The following is a 21,741-nucleotide window of genomic DNA, read 5'->3' as shown; positions in this document are numbered from 1 at the left end:
TATGTACACCGACAGGATTTTTACGCCCATACAGAGCTGACAAGGAGTATATCTGCAATCAACGAAATTTTGTGTACACTGTAATGGTCGTGTTCCTTTATTCATGTAGAAATTGGAATTTTTCGTACAGATCAACGACTGTAACTCAAGAACAGCTTCGTTCTTGAATCACATTTATTCCACAGAGAAAAAATTAATCCTTAACACGAGCACCATCATTGGGGTCAGCGCGACGGAAGCAGTTGCGCTGCAGCGAATATGCTTGGCCGGCATGCCATGTCGACCAACGGATATAACGAAGGGGCTGCATAATAGCCACATAGATATCGTTAGTCCACTGATCGTGAGAAATGCAAGCAGCGATGGCTCGAACGTGCGCATCGGCATCTTTCTGTAGAACAGAAAAACAAACGTGCCAGCGGTCAGTCATTGTCAAATGCTAAATAATTTATATGAAATACGTGTACTCCTCCTGTGAATAGACTTACAAGAAACAAGCCCAAATCGGTGTTCTGTTTAATTGTGGGATCGATGGCGAACTTGTGATGAAGTTGACCAAGATAGTCTACTGCGGCTACATAACCATCTGCAAATGATGCCGCCATAATTAGCTACGTCAGCCACAATATTCGTTATTTCACTAATCCCTGTGCGAATTCCGTTTCGACAGGATTTGATAAACTCCTTGTGAGATTAGCTTATGCATCATCTCTGTGGTCATAACTTGCTTACCTTTGTCATCCTTGCAGAGGTTTTCTGAAGAAAATTAACGTCTTGTTAAATAAACCGCCAAGGCGACAACAATATTAATACAAGCATGTAGAATGCTTGCTAACTTAGCTTTCTAGTGTTCACTTACGCATAAGACGGTCGATATTTCTGCAAAGTACATAGCAAAATAATCAATCTGACATCATAGAACAAATAGAGGCCAATTACCATATAATAACCTCACATCAGCAAGAAAAAGGGACAAAAAATATTCATGATCCTTTCGCTAAATTTGTATGTGCAGGCTGCAGTTATGCACGCTCTGTTTTCTGTTGGTGCAAACTTATCGATAATTACCGTCCGATGTTGCCGGTAGTGGCGAAGCTCGATTTATGCTGGTAAAACGTGACTTCGTTGATGTTGAAGTTGATTGTGATGAGCGGGTCAGCTTGGTAAAATCTGGAACGGACATTACGAATCGATTTACCAGCGTTTTTGACATGTAAAAGTGGCAGGTTACACTTAGTATCGTGGTATAGCGCTCACCTGACTGCGTTACCGCCGACGACAATTGCGGGACCCTGGTCAGGAGTCAGTCCGACCATCTTCGCACATGTTATGTAGGAAGAATTCAACCATGTAATGGCGGTAGTCAGCGTTTTCAATGTCATGCCGTTCCATTGACTGATTTGATCCTTGGCTACACCACGAGTGGCAGTCACTGGGATCCTCGACTTGTCACTGGGCGGCAGACCTCCGGGGCCGGCTTTCGCCCTTTTGCCGCATGTGTTGGTTTTACATCCGCCGGATCCACCAGTAGATGTACTGTAAAATAGTAACATAACACATATATGTACAACATGATTCTTAATTGATTGGCTGACATATTTAAATTCGATTGCGCCAAAAAAGTTGTGGTTCAAGATCGAATTACTTCGACGTATTGCATAAGTTGATATGTAAAGTACCTCCGAAAACCAATATTTAATTAAATGATGAACTAGCTGTTAATTTGATACTTACTCATAAGGAGCTGTCCATACCCCGACCAAGCAGGAGGCTAATACGAGCAAGCACGTTAAGCTGCGCATGATTCGGCAATACACAGACTTTTTTCTTGAACGCTGGTTAAAGTTACCCGCGATTCACGAAACGTACGTTGTCGCGAAACTGAAACTCTAACTTGGCTTTGGAACAACCTTTTAAGAAGACTGGGAAGTGATACGTGCTGAAGCAATTTTGCTAACATCGCTGTAGGCCGATTGCGATCGGTGGCCAGTTCGCTGGTCGAAACATTAGCCCAGTTAACCGCGAAAACACATTTTGTAATGGATAGTTTCGTTAAATGGCGAACATTATAGACGTATATGGACGAAAGTATGGCATTAACTTGATAAATTTGAGGTCCATCGATCCAATAACCGAATTGTTTTCACCTATCGCCACAGGTGCTCTCAAATATTTGTCGTTCTATACCGCCTAAATCGAACGAAGCCACGCCGATTCAGAAAAGATAATCCATAATATCTGCAGAAAAAATACATAAACCTGTGCAAAGAAGGTTGTACAAGTTTAGTATTACCATCGTTCGTTCCGTAGCTGGTTTAACTGATTGTGGTCAGTTACCATTATCACAATGCTTCGTTATTATTTGTTAACGTGTGTGTTGGTGGCCGCCTACGCCCAGCTGACACCCGACAACGAGGGTGCTCAGGATGAGGAAGACTTCCTCGGTGCACGTCACGGACTGTTGACCAGCCCGAAGCCTGATGTGGCCGTCAAGCAAGCGGTGGTGCAAGGCAACGATGCTGATTTCATTCCCCAAAACGAGCCCAACTGGGGCCATTTCCCTAACGGTTCCGGAATTGTTGGTACGAAGTTTTGGTGATATTCACGGACAAACAGGAAATAGCGCCCCCTCAAGTACTGTATAATTAAAGCAACCTGGATACTGAATATTGAATACTGCATTTTGAGATAACCTAAACGCTGCAGTGATCTCCTGCAGCACTTGTACAGGTGCTAACTTTTTAACGCAGATGATTAACTTTTTAATTTCTAAATGTAATATGCGCTGCTGCCTGCTCACTTGTCAATAGTATTTGAGCTTGGCCGAATCCCGACATGATGTGCTACAGATTTCCTGTGGAAGAAAGCGTTTTTAATTTAGAAGTACTCGTTCATGACATAGGCATTACTGTTTCACTAACTATACGAAGTGAAACGTTGCTGGCCACGGGTATAAACCAGTGCGGGGTTTTGCAGCATTCAACGCTCGCGTTTACCATGACCCCGGTAAGCAAAACCCCATCCTGACGACGACTACGCCTGCGCCGGTCATCTACACTCCGCCCTCCGCATTGCCCGGTCAAGCCGACTTCACCGACTGGCTGCCATACAATGCCAATCTGAATTTGACCCGCGAAACCTTCAGCGGCATTACCCACTACCAGCTGAATTACTTTATGAAATACTACAACATGCTCCTGCAGAACATCGTCAACACAGCTGGCGTTGCCCTGGAAGATGCGCCGACAATCTATATGAAACAGTCCTTTTACACGTTAGTAATTCACGCTTACAGCCGCAATCGAAAACAGTGCCGTTTAATGTACATCGACTATGCTTTACACAGATTGTTCACCTGGTACCCGGAAACTATGGCTCTTTTTGGGTTGACCAACGAAGAACAGATCTGGAGCGATGCTGATACGGATTTCAATATGCAGCAACTTGGAAAGTAAGTCGCACAGTGCACACTCGGATCTCGGTTTCCATCTTAATATAACCCTTTCAATTTTTCAGCAACTTCCACTGGGGAGTGTGTAAGTAAACTAATTCCTGCTGTGCTTACCTTTGTATAACTTTGTATAACTTTGTCCAAGGACTTTACGCTCATTAAACTCTTTTTTTGCAGTGGCTCTTGTGGCTGGCGACAACGGTAAGAAGCGTTCAATTTAAGTCAACATAAGAATCTTGCGATTCATAGCCATCGCATTAAAAATGACAAAAACTGAAATAAAACAATTCATTGTGAATATTTCTCTAGGCACTGCGACTGAACAGTGCGATGAGCTTGCGTACATGTGGCATGGAATGAATTTGGCTAACCAGCACGCCAAATTTGTCCAAATCACTGCTCAGGTGAGCTTGTGAAAAGCCTCCTTCGTCCCGCATAATTTTCTCTGCAGAATTTTATGCCACGCGACTATACGACTGCCATTTTCAGAGTCTGGGTGATGCCGAACAAGAGGCGGCTCGATTCATCCTGGGTACCACCGTCTACGATGACGAGCTGGACTCAGCCTGGGAAAGTGTGACCCGTTTCTATAATGCTTTCAGTTGGCATTATCTGGATATGTACGATCGTGACTGCATAAGGCGGTATAGTCCTAACCTTTTGATCGCCCCAGACGGCGCCATTCCACCCAACGAAAATGGCGCCACTTTTCCGCCAAACCAACAGAAAGACCTCTAAGTGACAGTTTTAATTTCAAAGTTCGAGAGATTTTTCTCGGGCCGGTTGCACGGAGAGGAAGCTCTCACATGTATTATACAACTTGTAATAACTGCCAGTTACACGTAAAATTCCGAATAAAAATTAACGCAAGTACTTGGTTTGATTGCACGCACATGTGGTCATATATTAAAATTTTCATGCGAAGAGTTTTGCTTTAATAAACTGCTGATTAAGGATGCAACTGCAAAGTGAGCCGCGTGAAATTGTCAGGCTGGGCGGAAAATACGGAACTGTTACGATTAGAGCAGCAAATTAAACTCTGCAAAGCCACAAGTATGTGCGATAATTGTATTATCATTTATGCATGCTCGTATAATGGCTTTGCCAACTGTCATTTCATTCTCCGGTTCCACAAGTTCCATTCTCAGTTTTGCCCAGATGACCTTTTAAATTTTATGATAGTATGTAAAGCGGAGGAAGTGAACATGTCCTTCCCAACCAAAATCGAGCCCAGTGCTGAAGTGGTTTTCGATTAATGTTATGTAGCAACCTCACCGCTGGTCAATATAATTCCCTTAATTTTAGGATCTTTGTCCATTAAAAGGCCAGAAGATTAGACATATATATATTAAGTACAAGATCTATACTACGCGCGGCGCCCCATAGTTTTGAGATCTCTATAACCATAAAACTTCTGGAAAAACGGACAACGCCATTAGATCCGGGATAGTTCAGAAGTGGCCGGCATGTGTTTTTTTTTATGAAAATATCGAGCCGGCATCAAGCCGGCATCAAGACAAGATTGATCCAACCCATCTTAAAGGTCACCTTGAAACTTAGAAAAATTTGCTTAGATACAATACAAAATACCAATTGACATAATTATCACACTAATTAAACCGAAAAATAAATAAATTATTGTATTTATTCAAACACTCGCGTTATTCAAACATTGCTGCCGGTGTTGCCGAGCTCGAAACACGTTTAAAATCAACCGATATACGAGGTAAAATGTAAAAATATCAAATATAAAATCAATATGAAAAATCACTGGACGAGTGAGTGACCGGAACACTATCACCGACCACTGAGCGGAACCTCTAGATGAGTGGGTGACCGAGCTACCACCACTGACCAGTAAGAAAAATCACTAGACAAGTGAGTGACCGAAACACCATTATTGCCCACTGAGCGGAATTTCTAGGTGAGTGAGTCATCGAGCAGGCTTTGCTCTTGCTCACCTAACGGGCTCTGTGTACTGGACAGTAGTTGTAGCAGGGTCACATCCTCACCTAGCGATTTTTCTCCTTACCTAGCGATATTGCTTACTGGACAGGTTGAGCTCGGTCAGTCACTCACCTAGTGATTGAGTGCGTCAAAAAATCGCTAGGTGAGTACGTGACCGAGCTACCACCAAAGTCCAGTGCCCAGAACCCGTTAGGTGAAAGAGTACCGAGATACCACTACTGTCCAGTGCACAAACTCCGTTAAGTGATCTAGTGACCGAGCTACCACTACTGTCCAGTGCATAGATCCCGTTAAGAAGATGGGTGACCGAGCTACCAATACTGCCCAGCGCACAGAGCCCGTTAGGTGAACGCGTGACCGAGCTAACACTACTGTCCAGTGCATAGATCCCGTTAGATAGTGGATGACCGAGCTACCAATACTGTCCAGTGCACAGAGCCCGTTAGGTGAACGCGTGACCGAGCTACCACTACTGTCCAGTGCATAGATCCCGTTAGGTAGATGGGTGACCGAGCTACCAATACTGTCCGTGCATAGATCCCGTTAGGTAGTTGGGTGACCGAGCTACCAATACTGTCCAGCGCATAGATCCCGTTAGATAGTGGATGACCGAGCTACCAATACTGTCCAGTGCATAGATCCCGTTAGGTAGTTGGGTGACCGAGCTACCAATACTGTCCAGTGCACAGAGCCCGTTAGGTGAACGCGTGACCGAGCTACCACTACTGTCCAGTGCATAGATCCCGTTAGGTAGTTGGGTGACCGAGCTACCAATATTGTCCAGTGCATAGATCCCGTTAGATAGTGGATGACCGAGCTACCAATACTGTCCAGTGCATAGATCCCGTTAGGTAGTTGGGTGACCGAGCTACCAATACTGTCCAGTGCACAGAGCCCGTTAGGTGAACGCGTGACCGAGCTACCACTACTGTCCAGTGCACGAACTCCGTTAAGTGATCTAGTGACCGAGCTACCCCTACTGTCCAGTGCATAGATCCCGTTAGGTAGATGGGTGACCGAGCTACCAATACTGTCCAGTGCATAGATCCCGTTAGGTAGATGGGTGACCGAGCTACCAATACTGTCCAGTGCATAGATCCCGTTAGGTAGATGGGTGACCGAGCTACCAATACTGTCCAGTGCACAGAGCCCGTTAGGTGAACGTATGACCAAACTCCAATATTACTGAGCAAAATAGAGCAGGGCCTGCTAAGTTCTTAATGGGTGACCTATCTAGCACCACTGTCCAGTCTTAGCGTCCTTTTAGTTTGTAATGTGATACTCTCGTGGGTGATTAGATTCGGATTGTTTTTCGCTAAGAAAATTTAACAAAAAAATTATCTGTAAAGTCAAAGTAATTGCGTTCGACTGTACGAAACCAAAACATCCAATTTTTTATAAAATTTTTGTTATCGGGCTCTTCAGATTTATCCGTTCTAAGTCAACAATCCGTAAACCGGCCAAGGAGTTTAGAACCCAAGAAACGCAGAGGCGAAGCCGAGGCTGTTTCTTGTATATATATATCGACCTCCGCATACTAAGTTATGCCAATTATTAGCTCTCTTACTAATACGTACTAGGCACTAAAAACGTCCTAAAAGAAGAACTAACAGGAATAAGAAGTTAGAACATTTTTGCGTTGTATACCCGGTTATTACACTAATTGAGTCTAATAAATACTCTAATTCTACTACTGTACTCTGTGTTCTGCCGGTTGATGTCAGGTTTAGAACTTATCCAGCCTACTGAAGAAAATACACGTGCTGATGATGCGTTAAGCCCATGTTATACTTCCACATGACGGCCAATATGTCTAGCATACGCTGTCATATATGTGATCGGCATTCATACTTTTATGCTGCACATTTTTTATGCTGAACATAAAAGTATGAATCGTTTGCATAAAAAATGTTAACATGAGCGCATGACGCTCGCATGTTGACTATGCTACATAAAAAATGTCATAATGAACCTGCTCATTTCGACATATTTTTATGTCAACAATATGCTAGGTAAAAGCTGTCGCCCCATGTAGGTGGCGATATCACCACCACGGGCGGTTAACGGTTTGTTAACATTTCTGACGAGTTGGTTCATACTTCCGTTTCATTTTACTGGTGATAGCATATTACCAATTACCATTTAACATACGGCATAATCATTTTTGGTTTCATGTTTTAAATGTTGAATATGATTATGTCGTATGCTGCTTATGACGCGCCATCATTTTGGCCGTCATATGGAAGTATAACATCGGCTTAAATTAGTCATCGCTTCACATGTTGACTGATTCCGGTTAAAATTGCAGCCCAGAGGCTTGCAGCTACAGTATGTGGCCCAATCCGGTTATGCTTCAGATTTCTGATTTCGGGTGGTTTTTACGTTCAGCATTTGAAATTTCCCGTGCGCACCGCGGCCTGCATGGATGGTGCTTTGGCAGAGGCATTCCATCGATTGCAGTTGCTTTCGCTTGACTGTTCATTTTGTGATTTTGAAACTTTTGAGTGTTTTATGAAGAAGCAGAAAATTTAGCTGGAGGTAGCCACTTTATAAGCAAGGATGAGTGCGTCGAACCCTGTTTCGGATCCGAACGGTGCCCCAGCCGTGGAATCCGCATCTTCGTTTCTTTCCTCCCTGGGAACAGGAGATATCCTGTTGCTCCTTTTGGTGATCCTTGGGTCAGCAGCATGGTTTTTCAGTCGCAGGAAAAGCAAACTGTCATCGATTAGTGAACCCAAATTAACTGTGATGTAAGTGGGAATTGTTAAATTTAACGCAATAAGTCCTGTTTTCCATTTCTAAGGTGCAATTTCATATGGTGGTACAGGGTTTTTTATGCCGTACCATGTGGTTAGACAGCTGATCGATAATCTGCATTGCATTATAATGATTATATTGTAGACCTGCTACACATACGGAGACTTCAAGCGGAGGTTTTGTTGACAAAATGAAAGCATCGGTAGGTATATCGCAAATTACAAGTTGTCAGCAAATTTATGTTTACCCTGTCATAGGAGGTAGCGCAGCTGTATGAAAATGCGGATGGTACATTATAGAAGGAAATTGTTAGCTATAGTTTTGTTATCGTTGTACCTTTGCTATTTAATTTTTTCGTTCTAAATTCGTAATGTACCGTGTTTGAAAAATCTCATCTGAAAACTTTAGCAAAGTCGCAAATAAAGTGCCAGTTTTCATCTGTTCTTCGGCATCGAAATTCGTTGAACAACAAACTGTCGTTAGGTTCTGTCAAAATTCAATTTTTTTAGGGCAAGAATGTAGTGGTATTCTACGGTAGCCAGACAGGAACTGCAGAAGAATTCGCTAATCGCCTGTCAAAAGACACCCTGCGTTTTGGACTGAAAGGCATGTCGGCCGATCCGGAAGAGTACGACATGGAAGAACTGCCAAAACTGAAAGAAATTGACAATTCCCTGATCATTTTTTGTGTTGCTACTTACGGAGAAGGCGATCCTACTGATAACGCGCAGGAACTGCATGACTGGTTGAAGAACAACGACGCAGATTTATCTGGTCTTAATTACGCGGTGTTCGCACTGGGCAATAAGACCTACGAGCATTATAATGCTTTCGGCAAGCTGGTCGACAAGAGGATGGCGGAACTGGGCGCCACACGAGTTTTCGAGATCGGATTTGGCGACGATGATGCCAAGTATGGAGACTTTTTAGCTTGTGCTGTGCTAGAACGGAGCGAGCCGCCAGGATTTGTGTTTTCGCTTCATTGTAACGGTTTTTACGTGTTTAGCATCGAAGACGATTTCATTACGTGGAAGGATAAATTTTGGCCGGCTGTGTGCGAGCATTTTGGATTGGAACAGCACGGAGAAGAAATGAATATGCGACAGTTTAAATTGGTTATCCCGGAAAATATCCCTGAAGAAAAGATCTTCCACGGTGAACCGGGCCGTCTAAACTCCTTCAAGTTACAGCGACCGTAAGTGCCACCAAGGCATCCGTTTAGTCCAAACGAAAGTAATTAGTCAAGAACTGTAATATGGCAACTACTCGTAGGCTTTAAACTTTAAAATGGTAGTGCAACTTTTGCTCATATTCGTGAAATTTTCTGGGGCCGCAGTGGCGTAAGGTATACTGATAGTAGCAGTCAAATTCATTAAACTTGAAACTAAGTTATTTTGAGAGGCCCTTGTTTGTAGGCCTTTTGACGCGAAGAATCCTTTTATGGCCAAAGTGACTAGCAAACGTGAACTTCACCATGGTGGCGACAGATCGTGCATGCATATCGAAATCGACATTACCGGGTCAAAGTTAAGGTATGAATGAGATACTGATGACAATATAAAATGTGAGCTGGACGATAAGCGGTTACGTAAACTAGGGGAGCTCTTTTATCATACGAAATGTGAATTATCCTTATCAGATACGACGCCGGTGACCATGTTGCGGTGTACCCTGCAAATGAGAAGGCTTTGGTGGATAAGCTTGGAGAAGTGTTAAATGTTGATTTGGACTCTATCTTCACGTTGGTTAATTTGGATGGTAAGCCTGAATTCTGAAGTGCATTTATATTGTTTTTCGGATTAAGAAGAATGTCCACTAAGAATCCAGATGCTGTGATGGCTGGTGGTTGTGTAGTTTTAATACGGCATCCGTTTTAACTAGAAAAAATATTAGTTGAGTACTGCAGTATTTCTTGCCATTAATCTTCGCGGTTAGTGAGAAAGAGTTTGTTCAACGGGATTTTAGTTGTGAAATATACGCATAATATTCATTGTACATGTATGGTCGTTCCATTATTTGCACCAACCTTTGCCCTCGTGTAATCTTCGTCAATGTGCGAGTTAATCTTTCTTTCCCCAGCACCGGCCTCGTAATCGTAATTTCAGTGTCGCGACATGCGCTTTGAAAATTACATCATTTCTTTCTAATGAACCGGTATTTGTGAAATTTGTAGAAGATTCCAGTAAGAAGCATCCATTTCCGTGTCCCTGTTCATACCGAACCGCTTTCACATATTATATCGACATTACTACGCCGGTGCGAACGAACGTGCTGAAAGAGTTATCCGACTATGCAGCTGATCCGGAGCACAAAGAATTCTTGAAACTTATGTCATCCCGCAGTGATGAAGGAAAGGTAATGATATTAATAGTGGCGTAATTGTTCCAGCATAACAATCTGAAATCAGCATTTGAAGCTTCTGAAATTTACCTGCCAAAGTTGAACATCGGTAAACTTTTTTAGGCCAAGTACAATGATTGGGTTATCAGAGACTGCCGTCACATTGTCGCCATCCTGGAGGATCTGCCGTCCGTTAAACCACCCGCAGATCATTTATGTGAAATGTTGCCTCGTCTTCAAGCCCGCTACTATTCTATCTCATCATCTCCCAAGCTCTACGCGACAACCATCCATATCACAGCAGTGTTGGTGGACTACGAAACCCCCACTGGGCGTACAAATCATGGAGTGGCTACCTACTGGCTGAAGAATAAGGATATTAAACCACTGGATGATCCAGAGCCAGCCACCGCTCCTGTTTTTGTTCGGCGTTCACAGTTCCGTCTTCCCTTCAAACCACAAACACCCGTGATCATGATCGGTCCTGGGACAGGTGTTGCGCCTTTTCGTGGCTTTATTCAGGAGCGCGACTTACTCAGACGCGAAGGTGACAGAGTAGTTTTTTTCGTTTTACTTGCATAATTTCCAGTTTCGTTTTCGGTTCTAATTTTTCCTGGATATTATAGGAAAAGCGGTTGGAGAGACAATTTTGTACTTTGGATGCCGTAAAAAAGCGGAAGACTTCATTTACAATGAGGAGTTGGAGGGTTTCGTTGAGTCTGGCACACTGACCAAATTGTACACAGCATTTTCCCGCGATGCACCGGAGAAGGTGTATGTGCAGCATTTACTGCGTGATAATGGGGAGGAGGTGTGGAATTTGCTGGAAAAGGGTGGCCATATTTATGTTTGCGGGTGAGTTGAGATTTTTTTGCACAGAATATACTTTTAATGCAGTCGCGTTAATGGGTGAAGGTCCTGCGCTATTTAACGGCTCCCGCTTACCATTAGTGGGTCTGTTGGATGTGCATTGGTTATGTTAAGTTGTTAAAGATGTCGATTTCGCAGTGATGCCCGCAACATGGCGCGGGATGTTCACGAGGTAATCGAAAGGATTTGTCACACGCATGGCCATTTGTCGGAAAGCGATGCGCAGGCCTTTGTCAAGAAGCTTGAATCGCAGCGGCGATACTCTGCTGATGTTTGGAGCTAGCAGTAAGGGAAGCATTCCGTGGTTATGGTTGTGGTAGTTCGGGTGATGGGTCATAGTATTTTTTTTCGATGAATTCCTTTTAAACTTTACTCTTTTATTTGTCTGTAGTTTTCGTCTATCCGGTTTATGGCGAGTTCATATTGGGATTTATAGCTTGCTATGGTTTTTATCTTTTACAGAGAGCGTAATATATTAGCTGTTAAGCGAAATTTTCCTTTAAACAAATGGTTTGTTTTACTTACACGAGATTGTTGCGTTGGTTAAAAACAATCAGAAACCGACTGCTTTTCTGCATCGCGTCATACGTGTAGTTCAGTAATAGTAGGATTGGCGACAGTCTACGTAGCAATTCGAATTCCGCTTTCTTGTCCTGGCTCATCAGTTCCTGTGAAGTTTAATTCAAGATATTTGTATTGATTTTGACTTGAATCTTGGATAACAGTAAGGTTTGGAATGCCCAGCATAATTACATGGATGTATACCGCAAGGTCCGCAACGACGTTAAAGTACGCACTGCACTGCATGCATTTGTTTCATTTATTTCTACGTTGCGTTTATCGTTAAATGGGTGCAGCGACTGCAGGCATCGGTTTAGCTGATGATTCGTAATCGATACTTGCATGTAAGAATTCCGAAATATCTGTATGCTTAATGTGGATGTTGACTTATAAAAGTTTTACCTTGGTGAGCTAGCGCCAGTAAGTTTGCTTGAATTTTTAAGTTCCTCTTCATTAACAAAAAAGGTATGATCATGATTCATGAGTAAGAAGTTACAACAGAACATCTACTGGTAGGCTCTCCACGCACAATACAATACTGTAGGTAACGGTCGGTAAGACTATTAACAATAATAAGTAAGTAATATAACTATTGGGCTGTTGATATATTATTAATTGGTATATTGGGCTGTGATTAAGTACTTATGTTTAAGCTCCTACAAATTTGCTCGGTCCGCTACATGACGAAAATGTATCGCATTGTGTCGTAAATTAATGCAGGTGGAGGAAAATCCAACAAGCGGTTTGTTATTGTAACCAGAAAATAAGTAACACCACGCTGAACCAGCGCTGTAAACACGAATGAAAAGAAAATCTTTTAAGCATTAATGGATTTCTTATCAGCGTCTACCTACGTCAGAACACAGTGATAACTTGTAAGGAAGCATGCTGCTGTTGACATTACTATTTGAAACTTGCCGAACAATGCCATAGATTTTCAAAGGATACAAACACTACAAAAACTAACTGAAAGCAAAGGAACATGCAACGGAAAAACAGGTTAATAATTCATACTTCATAGCAGTGTCGCCAGCAAACCTGCAGAAATCCCTATACTTTATACGCGAATTTAGTGCACAAGTACCTAAAAAGTGAAATTTCATACTGCTGCTACAGTGCTCGTACAGAAGTGGTATGCGCGTATTGTTAATAACAACCATCAATAACAGCTACTAATTGTGCCCGTTTATCTATATTTTAAAATTGACATGACAATGTACGTCCGTAACACCACTTTACGCCGAACTTAAAAATATCAAGTTCAACGGTGTTTTCATTTAATAAGTAAGCTAGTGTTCACGGTCATTATCGAATACGTTACTGCCCAGAAAAAAGTTAAATTTAGTAAGTTGCAATACACGTAAGCGGGTAAAACAACACATTACAGAGCACTAACGTTCTCGCCCAGCTATGCGATAATTGTGACCGGTCATTTCTCGGATATCAGAAGCCAAACGTATTAATTAAAATTGCGCACTTCAGGTACGGATCAAGTTATCAACTTGTGTTTTATAAATATGCTGTGTAATGTTACGATTAATACATTGTGTAGTGTTACTCGTCAGCGGAAGTACTGGTATAATAAATGTCAGTGTATGCATTGAACACGGTACGGCGTATAACAAGTGATGGAGAATACTGTGTATCAAGTCTATATTGCCGATGTCACTTGTTGCGTCAAGAGAATGATGTGGCACTATAAACCCAGTTTTTTTTATTATTCAATAGTAGATCCATAAAAGAATTAAAACAGGTAATTATAAGATTACATATTACAGAACAAGTATGCCAACAGTTACAACAGTAGAACTATTAAGTACATATTTTTAACAGAAGAATAACAGTGGAAGCTACAGAATGAACAACGTCCAACAATAAGGCATAGAACATATCTCCGTCTCGGAAACGTTTCGTCCCACAATTATTGCATTTGAATACAGTCATCGGATAATATACTGGATTTTGCTGGCTGCGCACAGATGCGCGTAAAGCTTAATAAGGTTACATAATCCAACATGTAATTTCCCAATACTAGAAAAAGACATCGAATGACGTCCGCCATCGACGTCAACGCTAGGTGACGGGGAGACGCCTTGGTTTTAAAAAAAACTGGCACTGAGCAGACAGTTAAGTCTTAACATTTTCAAAGTACACTACAACACCAAAACTGTATATAGGAACCGTCCAGAAAGTGCTTATATACGCATGCAGCTTATAGCTGTCTGGATCAAATTGCATCAAGAAAAAAATTCTGCTGACGCTGGGAAAAGTTGAAAACAATTTCCGTATCCGATAAAAATATTTTCATTGCAGAGAAATCTTTGAACGATCAAGGAAAAGGCAAAGAGAACATGAGAAGAGACGTGGCCGGAAGTTCAAGGGGAAATTTTCCAAAATTCAGAGAGATTTCTTTGTAGATCGCCGCACAAACGTCAATTACATCAAATCAGGCAACTATTTCTTAAAATACTTTCTAATGTTGGATATTGCATAAATAAAATTAAGCAGTGTTAAAAACTACTAGCAATACGAAGAAGAATAGATTATATAAGAATTAAGAATGATGGCAACAAATTAATTATTTTTCACCGCGCAGCGCCTGTGCCGGTATCATGTGATGATTGCTGCTGAATCCACTGGAACTGGAAGAGGCCGATGATCCCTGGGCGGAGCCAGCGGGGTGCTGGCCAATGGTCATCAGGCCATGGTTGGCACTGTTCCCGTAATTCAGTCCCGTCGCGTATGGAGCAAAATTGTACAGCGCCGCATCCGGGCTGAAGGCACTGGCATAGGGAGCGGACAGGGAAGGATACGGGTGCTGTTGCTGCTGTTGTTGGGCCTGCACGAAGGAGGAGGCGGCGGCGGCCAGGGCGGCGGCCGTGGAGAAATCGTAGTAGGATTGCGCCGCCGAGGAGACCGCCGGCGTGGGCGGCGGCGACGTCGTAGCCGCCGCCCCGTTCGGGCCGGTTCCGTTGGTGATCCCCGTCGGGGAGGGCGTGGAGTGGTTGGGCAGGAAGAGATTGGGGATGAGGATGGGCGACGGATAGAGGTATGGTGATGGATAACTGTGAAAATTACACATGGATGGTTAATGCGTCGTCAGGGGCTTAAGTGTGACTAAGACAGATCTGCCATCCCCACAAACGACATTACATATGTAAACATGACATTATGTTATGGGAATGGAAAAGAAGGGTCTGTGTCAGTACAGGCTGCATGGAAGTCTGTGCGGTGCACGCTACGTCTGACTAAGTGCTAACTGGCCTATGCTTCCGGTTGGAGATGATGCGTTTGTTTTATGTTTTCGAGTACAAATACACAGGAGCTAAATTTACCCCCAGCGATGGTCAAACGCTCCATAAGTCATTATCATCATACTTGCCCGGCTATTTACTCCAAAGCTGCTCAATATGAACTGTATTAACTGGAAGCTTGTTGATAATGTTTATTTATTCAGCCAGTTACCAGTAATGATCCAAATTTTTTAAATATAAGTAATTTGCTTCGATGGTTTTATAACAGAATATATATATATATATATTTATAACTGAATATATATATTTATAACATATTTATAACTGAACAGGTGATTAAAATCCGACCATATCAAATTGTTAACTTAAAATCAAGAAAAAAAATTATGTGATAAAGTACGACCTTTCTCTGATTACGAAATGTCGATAAAAAATTATAATCATCGTGCTTAACTTTTCTGGTATTTTATACTTTGCTTTCTATGCGCGTAGCGTTGCCGTATTCTGTGCGTCATGATTGGAATGACACTTGAATTATCATAATATTTAGATGAACTTTATTTCGGATCTCACTTACCCCAGTGGACTTTGAAGGAATGGGGCGTAACTGGCAGCTGCAGCGGCTGCCGCAGCTCGAGCATGGAGGACTGCTACAAACACACACATGGACAAAATGCACTTTTATGTTAAGATAAAGACATCTTCCGATGCAGGCTTGAATTTTCCAAATGAGATACGAGATTCAATGACAAGACAACAGTTATTTTTGGCTGCCGGGCTGATTAAGATCATTTTGATATACATAAATATGTATTGTATATACGCTACTATACGGAGCATGCGTTGACGGTTGCGCATTCGAAGAAAACATTGAGTGCAGTAAGCGGACAGTATTATGGTCTGCTATCTTTACATATGCGACTACTTGAAACTTGATTAAACAGACACACTTTCATTTTGACTGCCAGATGAGAAAATTTGCTTAATGCGAATGGCGTCAATCTAAAACTCCTAAAGTCGACAGTGTATTTGAAACTGCATTTCAGCAAATCTTATCCGCCGCTTTTCTTCACTAACAACTGCAAGAGGAGCGATTGCTTAGCGCAACTAAAAATTAAATTAAATTTCATCTTTACATTAAACCTTAATCGAAAATAGTATTAATTAGCATGGAAAATTTTTAAAATATAAAAAGGTTTTACTAATTAGGTGATTACGATAAATATTTATTTCTCTTTTGAATAACGTAGTGTACGGAGCATTTGTTAGGATTATATCTAATTAAGCTTAATTAGATGTGACCTCGACCTGCTTGCTTCTACACAGTGGTGTGGCGATCGTCGCTGATTGATGGCAAGAAAGTGGGAAACAAATTTTTTGGAGCCAACCAGATCCAAACCCTCTCAAACGATCATAAATCACAACTGATTGGCCCAACGAAGGTTGACATCTTTATTGCCAAGTTCAAATTAGAATTGTGGGCATTATGAATGCGATTATGGATGCTCTCTTCTCCGCCCCAAACTCATTCATAGAAATAACCATCTTCGGATTCTGCGCCACGCTTGCTCTCAGATTTTATTATAAAATTGTGTTGACATTGGTTGAGTTCTGTAAAAATTACAATTTTTTAAGAACCAAGAATGTATTATTGATAAAGCCAGTGTAAGGTAAATGCATCTTACACTGCACAATGTGATACGGGAAAGACTCAATACTGGTGTTGGATCAAAGCAATTGCCGGCAAAAACGATGGCCGCACTCTCACTTACTACCCCGTGCAATGGCAAAATTAAACTTTGCTGTTTTGATTTATTGATTTTATTGCTAGCAATATTCGCCAGACTGTATCCAAAATATGCTAATTCTCCGCCGCCGGCACTGTGACGTTGTCGGAATTACATAAGCATAGTGGTGTTTATAGCACACACAGCATGCTGTAGTCATTACTTATCCGATTTAAAGTCGGAACACTCGCCACCCTACCAGCAGTCCGATGATTGATCAAACTGTTTAATGACCAGCCACGATAATTAAGGCGCCTTCCGTACATTCTCGAGTCTTGTTGCACTTTTATATAAGAAACACAAAACGCAGCGGGATCACTAATTATCTTGATGGAGGAATTTTTTAATATGATTATCTTATCGGACTCATAAATTCAAATCATTTTTCAAAAAATTTATTTTTAAATCTCCTGAAGTCGCTCGTTTGTCAATCCAAAAAAGTTGGAAAATAATTCAGTTCGTGCATTTCATTTATCCTATGATACGGGATTACTACATGGACAGTATTAACTCCAGATTTTGCCGAGATCGACGAATAGAAGGTTACCATCAATATAATATTATAAAATGTAGTATATTGATTTAAAGGTCAAAGTGCATATTACCCAATATCTTATTAGCTAAAGGATAATCAATAAATGGATTTGGAATATTTTGCATCGGAAATCAAAAAATCTCTTGATTCAATCAAATGGTAGCATTTTATTCGCAAATTAAAGGTGCTCTTTAAACACCGGTCAAGTGCTCTTAGGAGACTACTTAACAAGCTCGGTTGAGAGCAATTTCTGCTTTGATATTAAATCCCCAGTCGTGTCTACATACATACACACACACCTAAATTTGGCACATATTCGGTTATATTGAAATCTGTCAAATTCAATCCTAAGCGTGCATAAAGATGTACATTGTACACTATGAATCGATGCTGGATGTGGGAAATGTGTATAGTCCTGTATTCGTATGTACATACGGCACATTTGCACCAGCCACTACAATCTGCTACTGCACCCTCGACATTACAGGGACATCTTTACTCTTTAAAAAGAATACTACGCCTATGGTTAGTCTCCGTGCGCGCTGACGAACGAAGCTGCTTGTGAATTATGATCTGGGCTTATTTAATCAAAGCACCGAAAATAGCTATTTCTCCAGACTAGTTAGCCTGCTGCCTTTCTCTTACTTTTTAAATGCTTAGCCACTCGATCAGCGCTACTTTAAAAATATAGTATGCACACGTCTACGGCGGAGTGATCCGACTTCACATCTCTTTTAATTTGCAAATATGAACGTGTAGAAACTGCTGACTCAAAAATATGTTAAGTCTTCGTGATCAACTGGCATACATTATTATACAGTAGATGCCGCAAAAAAAAACTGCTCTTGAGCTATCACGAAAAATTAAAATCCTTGTGATGCCGCTTTGCTAAAGTTATAGGTTTTACAAAGAATATTGTGTTGCCGACACGTAATTTCGTCGAAGCTGAAATCATTTTCTGAGAAGGTCCTTTGATCATTTTAACAACGAAAATTACAATTAAAAATTCAACATGTTTTTATTAGTTAAACTGATCAGCTTAGTAACACTGTTGCAAAAAAACAAAAGATAATTGTTAGCGCAATACGAATGTTGATCAGCTGTATATCATCGTGATCAGATACATATAAAAGCACAGCTACAAAATGTTATTAAGCATACTGCACACTGAAGCCGAGCGAAGAACACATAACAACAATATCCTCGCTCACTTAAGCTCTAATTATGCTATTTTCTACCGGTACGAAGTCGGCAGACGGAATAATATTCGGCACACGTAATGGGCCGGCAAAATCTGGCTTGTCCACTAAATAGCAACACCTTCTTATAGTCTGATTTCAATCAAAAGACATTAATTCATATCCGTATTCGCACGATTAATCAAAGACTCCGAACAACACAGTTTCTCACGATTATTAACCACCAAACTGCTCTGAACTGGACAGTACGAGAATTCCGGTGCAGTTTAAGTTGCAAAGAATGGCACGAGTTGAAAGTGTATATAATATGTGCAGTCGAAAAAAATTGACGACAGGTTTACTTTATTATAGAAAATGAAGAAAATTCAATTTTATTGAATCAAAAAGGCAGCATTACGCTGCAGATACAGTATTTTAACCACTTAATTTTATCTCATTTTGTCACATGGCAGTTGTATAATTATCAGTTTGAAAACGTAATAATTGCTGGTCTTAGAAATACAGACCTTGAATTTCACACTGTAAATATAATTATTTCTGAAGCCGCCGCTTTCCGATGTCGTATATTGAAAAACAAAAAAGATTAGCTTTTCGCTACTTCTCAATTCAGAAGGATTAAAATTATTTGGCATTAAATGGTCGCATAGTCAGAGTGTATCGAAGTGTGCAGCGCACGGCAGCCAGCGTGAGTTGCCGTATAGATAGATTGGATAACAACATGACATACCAATGCCATTAGTCCTGGGTTTTGCACCAAGATATGCGAGATTGACGTTTGCTTTTCGTCCATCAATAATAGGATTCGGATCTTTGCAGGCCCGTTCCGCTGCACTTCGATCCAACATGGTAACCTAAAAAACATCACCATAATTCAATACACCACTGTAGGCGCATCAGTTCTTCTTATTCATGTACTGCATATTGTACATGTACAATAATGCTCGATATATAACTGACGCACGCGAACTGTCTGTTCTGGTCCAAACGCTTTTTCTACGTATGTATTTGCCTCCTTTATAACCATTCATACGTAACTCCTTATTATCCCACCGAAATAGCCGCTAGTCAGAAAAAATCCCGGGACGTGCACATTAACTTTTTCTACTCTAGGGAATCCAGGCTACGGATGGAGCATAAAAAGCGCAGCAAACTTAACTACGTATCGGATTATCGTATAGATAGATAGATGTCTTCCAGCAGACACGCTTTGAAATTTTGGCGACAACACTCCTGAATAACTGTTGATTTTATTTTGTATTGCTTTAATTTGCCGTCTTCGCCATTGTTGTTTGAGGTACATAAATCGAATTTTTGATATAAACGGAATTTAAGGTGTGCTATCAACAAGAAAAGAGCATGAGGAAACGAGAAAGTCGTTTCCTGTCGTCGTCGTGCGGCGTATACAATAGAAAGATTAAATTTTGGATCACATAATTTTAGCTACAAAATTAGCTGCAAATGTCAGTTTTCAAATACATATAAATTATAAATCCTGTGTTTTATATCGAAAGATATTTATCATTTTTAAATGTTTGTAGCTCCTGACTAATGCCGAGAGAAATACAGTATTAACGTCTTGTGGAAATTAATAAAATTGACAGATGCGATACATACAAATCCATATCCGCGGCTCTTCGCCGTCTGGCGGTCAGTGATAACCACTGCTTCTTCGATATCCCCAAAAACTTCGAAATAATCACGCAGCGTCTTATCCGTAGTATGGTACGGCAGTCCGCCAACGAAAATTTTTGTGAATGTGGTATCCTTGTACATGGAAGGATAGACATGCGGATGATGATGGTGATGAACCGGCGACGAATGATTATTGTTAGTTGTCGATGCGGACACACTCTCCACCCGATTAGTGCTTCCGGTGCCCGACTGCGAGGTAGCCGTGGCGGCGGGACTTCCGGTGCTCGAGGAACCACTGTTGGCCGGCACCGGCGAGGGGGTGCTAAAGGTCAGGACAGGCTCTGATTCCGTGGACATGATGATGCTAATTATCGATCCCCAGTGCGGCGGCAGTCGCAAAAGCGCTGACGTCAGCTACTTGAGATATTTTATTACCGGAATTAGAAAAATATGAGCGCCAATGCGGCGTATACAATAGAAAACGCGGCTGGCAACTTTTTTGGTCAAGTGCGAATTCGCTGAGCAGATGGTGGAGAGAGAAAGAAAAGAGAGGAGAAGAGAGAGAAACAGACTTTAACACCACCGTCGTGACGACATGGATGTTTTACAAGGTCCAATAATAACACTCAACTGTTATTGTTGTTGTTTCCACCGGCTTCGACCGAACGCACGTGTGTCACTTGAAAAAATTTTAACCACAGCTGGCAATACTATCACGAAAGGCTGCTTTAATTCGGAATAGAGATGCGATAAATTTAGAGGGAGATAAGTGAATTAATCAAATAAGGAAACTAATTTAGGAATAAGGTCAACGCTGACCGCTGGTCAACTCCGTGATGCATTAGATTAACGGCGACAACCAAAACTCTTAACTATCAAGAACAAAACAAATAATAACGCCCCTAAACCAAACGCAATACCGAAAAGGTCAATTCACTGCAACGCAAAAACTAAAGGTTGACAAAAGGGCCAATTAAAAAACGCCTGCCGGAGTTTTTGATAAACAACGCATGCCCGCACTGCACTCACTCTCACAACGCCACAAAAATCCACACAAACTAAAAGCGCGCTTAATTCGGTGCTTTACTCTTTCTTATAAGAGCTCCATTGGAAAATCTCCTTAACGCGTGCGCGCCCGCAGTATATACGTCGCCGCTAAGCCGAATCAATTTGCAACGATGGCGTAGTATTGCAGCATGCGATTCATATTTTCGGTAGTGGAAACCAGTTTTGGAGGCGGGTTACGACCCGAAGCGGCGCTCCGTGATTTGTCGCACCGGAAGGTGGCTGCTGCTGTACGCTGTAAAGCCGCAAACTGCCGAATACAGTGATTGCTCAATCCACCGGAATTCGGCATTGAAAATTGTTCTGATTAAGGTTGCAGCGC

At 41.6% G+C, this 21,741-nt stretch overlaps 4 protein-coding genes across 5 annotated transcripts; 2 read left to right on the top strand and 2 right to left on the bottom strand.

Annotated features, from left to right (window-relative positions):
• Positions 1 to 81: 81 nt before the first annotated feature.
• On the bottom strand, positions 82 to 1,895 carry LOC129581298 (uncharacterized). Its single transcript, XM_055472284.1, has 7 exons — positions 1,735 to 1,895; positions 1,258 to 1,536; positions 1,069 to 1,170; positions 860 to 879; positions 733 to 756; positions 489 to 586; positions 82 to 391 (listed from the first exon to the last, which is right to left on the bottom strand). The coding sequence occupies exons 1-7, from the start codon at positions 1,800 to 1,802 to the stop codon at positions 194 to 196; spliced, it is 789 nt and encodes a 262-aa protein (XP_055328259.1). The 5' UTR covers positions 1,803 to 1,895; the 3' UTR covers positions 82 to 193.
• Positions 1,896 to 2,251: 356 nt separating this feature from the next.
• LOC129581258 (uncharacterized) lies at positions 2,252 to 4,324 on the top strand. The gene is made up of 7 exons (XM_055472227.1): positions 2,252 to 2,582; positions 2,977 to 3,274; positions 3,347 to 3,451; positions 3,517 to 3,536; positions 3,629 to 3,652; positions 3,761 to 3,855; positions 3,941 to 4,324. Exons 1-7 carry the CDS (start codon positions 2,348 to 2,350, stop codon positions 4,187 to 4,189), a joined length of 1,026 nt encoding a protein of 341 aa, XP_055328202.1. The 5' UTR covers positions 2,252 to 2,347; the 3' UTR covers positions 4,190 to 4,324.
• Positions 4,325 to 7,652: 3,328 nt separating this feature from the next.
• LOC129580847 (NADPH--cytochrome P450 reductase-like) lies at positions 7,653 to 11,953 on the top strand. The gene is made up of 10 exons (XM_055471556.1): positions 7,653 to 8,169; positions 8,321 to 8,378; positions 8,686 to 9,089; positions 9,183 to 9,371; positions 9,592 to 9,708; positions 9,816 to 9,934; positions 10,350 to 10,531; positions 10,640 to 11,063; positions 11,143 to 11,371; positions 11,525 to 11,953. Exons 1-10 carry the CDS (start codon positions 7,979 to 7,981, stop codon positions 11,667 to 11,669), a joined length of 2,058 nt encoding a protein of 685 aa, XP_055327531.1. The 5' UTR covers positions 7,653 to 7,978; the 3' UTR covers positions 11,670 to 11,953.
• Positions 11,954 to 13,646: 1,693 nt separating this feature from the next.
• Positions 13,647 to 21,499, bottom strand: LOC129580852 (RNA-binding protein 38-like). 2 transcript variants are annotated; one of them, XM_055471564.1, is made up of 4 exons: positions 20,337 to 21,499; positions 19,450 to 19,573; positions 15,779 to 15,848; positions 13,647 to 15,012 (listed from the first exon to the last, which is right to left on the bottom strand). In XM_055471564.1, exons 1-4 carry the CDS (start codon positions 20,709 to 20,711, stop codon positions 14,526 to 14,528), a joined length of 1,056 nt encoding a protein of 351 aa, XP_055327539.1. In that variant the 5' UTR covers positions 20,712 to 21,499; the 3' UTR covers positions 13,647 to 14,525. The 2 variants fall into 2 exon arrangements, with proteins under 2 accessions (XP_055327539.1, XP_055327538.1); XM_055471563.1 differs by having other exon boundaries at positions 15,779 to 15,851; positions 20,337 to 21,498.
• Positions 21,500 to 21,741: the final 242 nt, after the last annotated feature.

Source organism: Paramacrobiotus metropolitanus, unplaced genomic scaffold, assembly GCF_019649055.1.
Source record: "Paramacrobiotus metropolitanus isolate TYO unplaced genomic scaffold, Prichtersi_v1.0 Parri_scaffold0000005, whole genome shotgun sequence".
NCBI classification, from domain to species: domain Eukaryota; kingdom Metazoa; phylum Tardigrada; class Eutardigrada; order Parachela; family Macrobiotidae; genus Paramacrobiotus; species Paramacrobiotus metropolitanus.
This window is presented reverse-complemented; position numbering and strand designations above follow the sequence as displayed.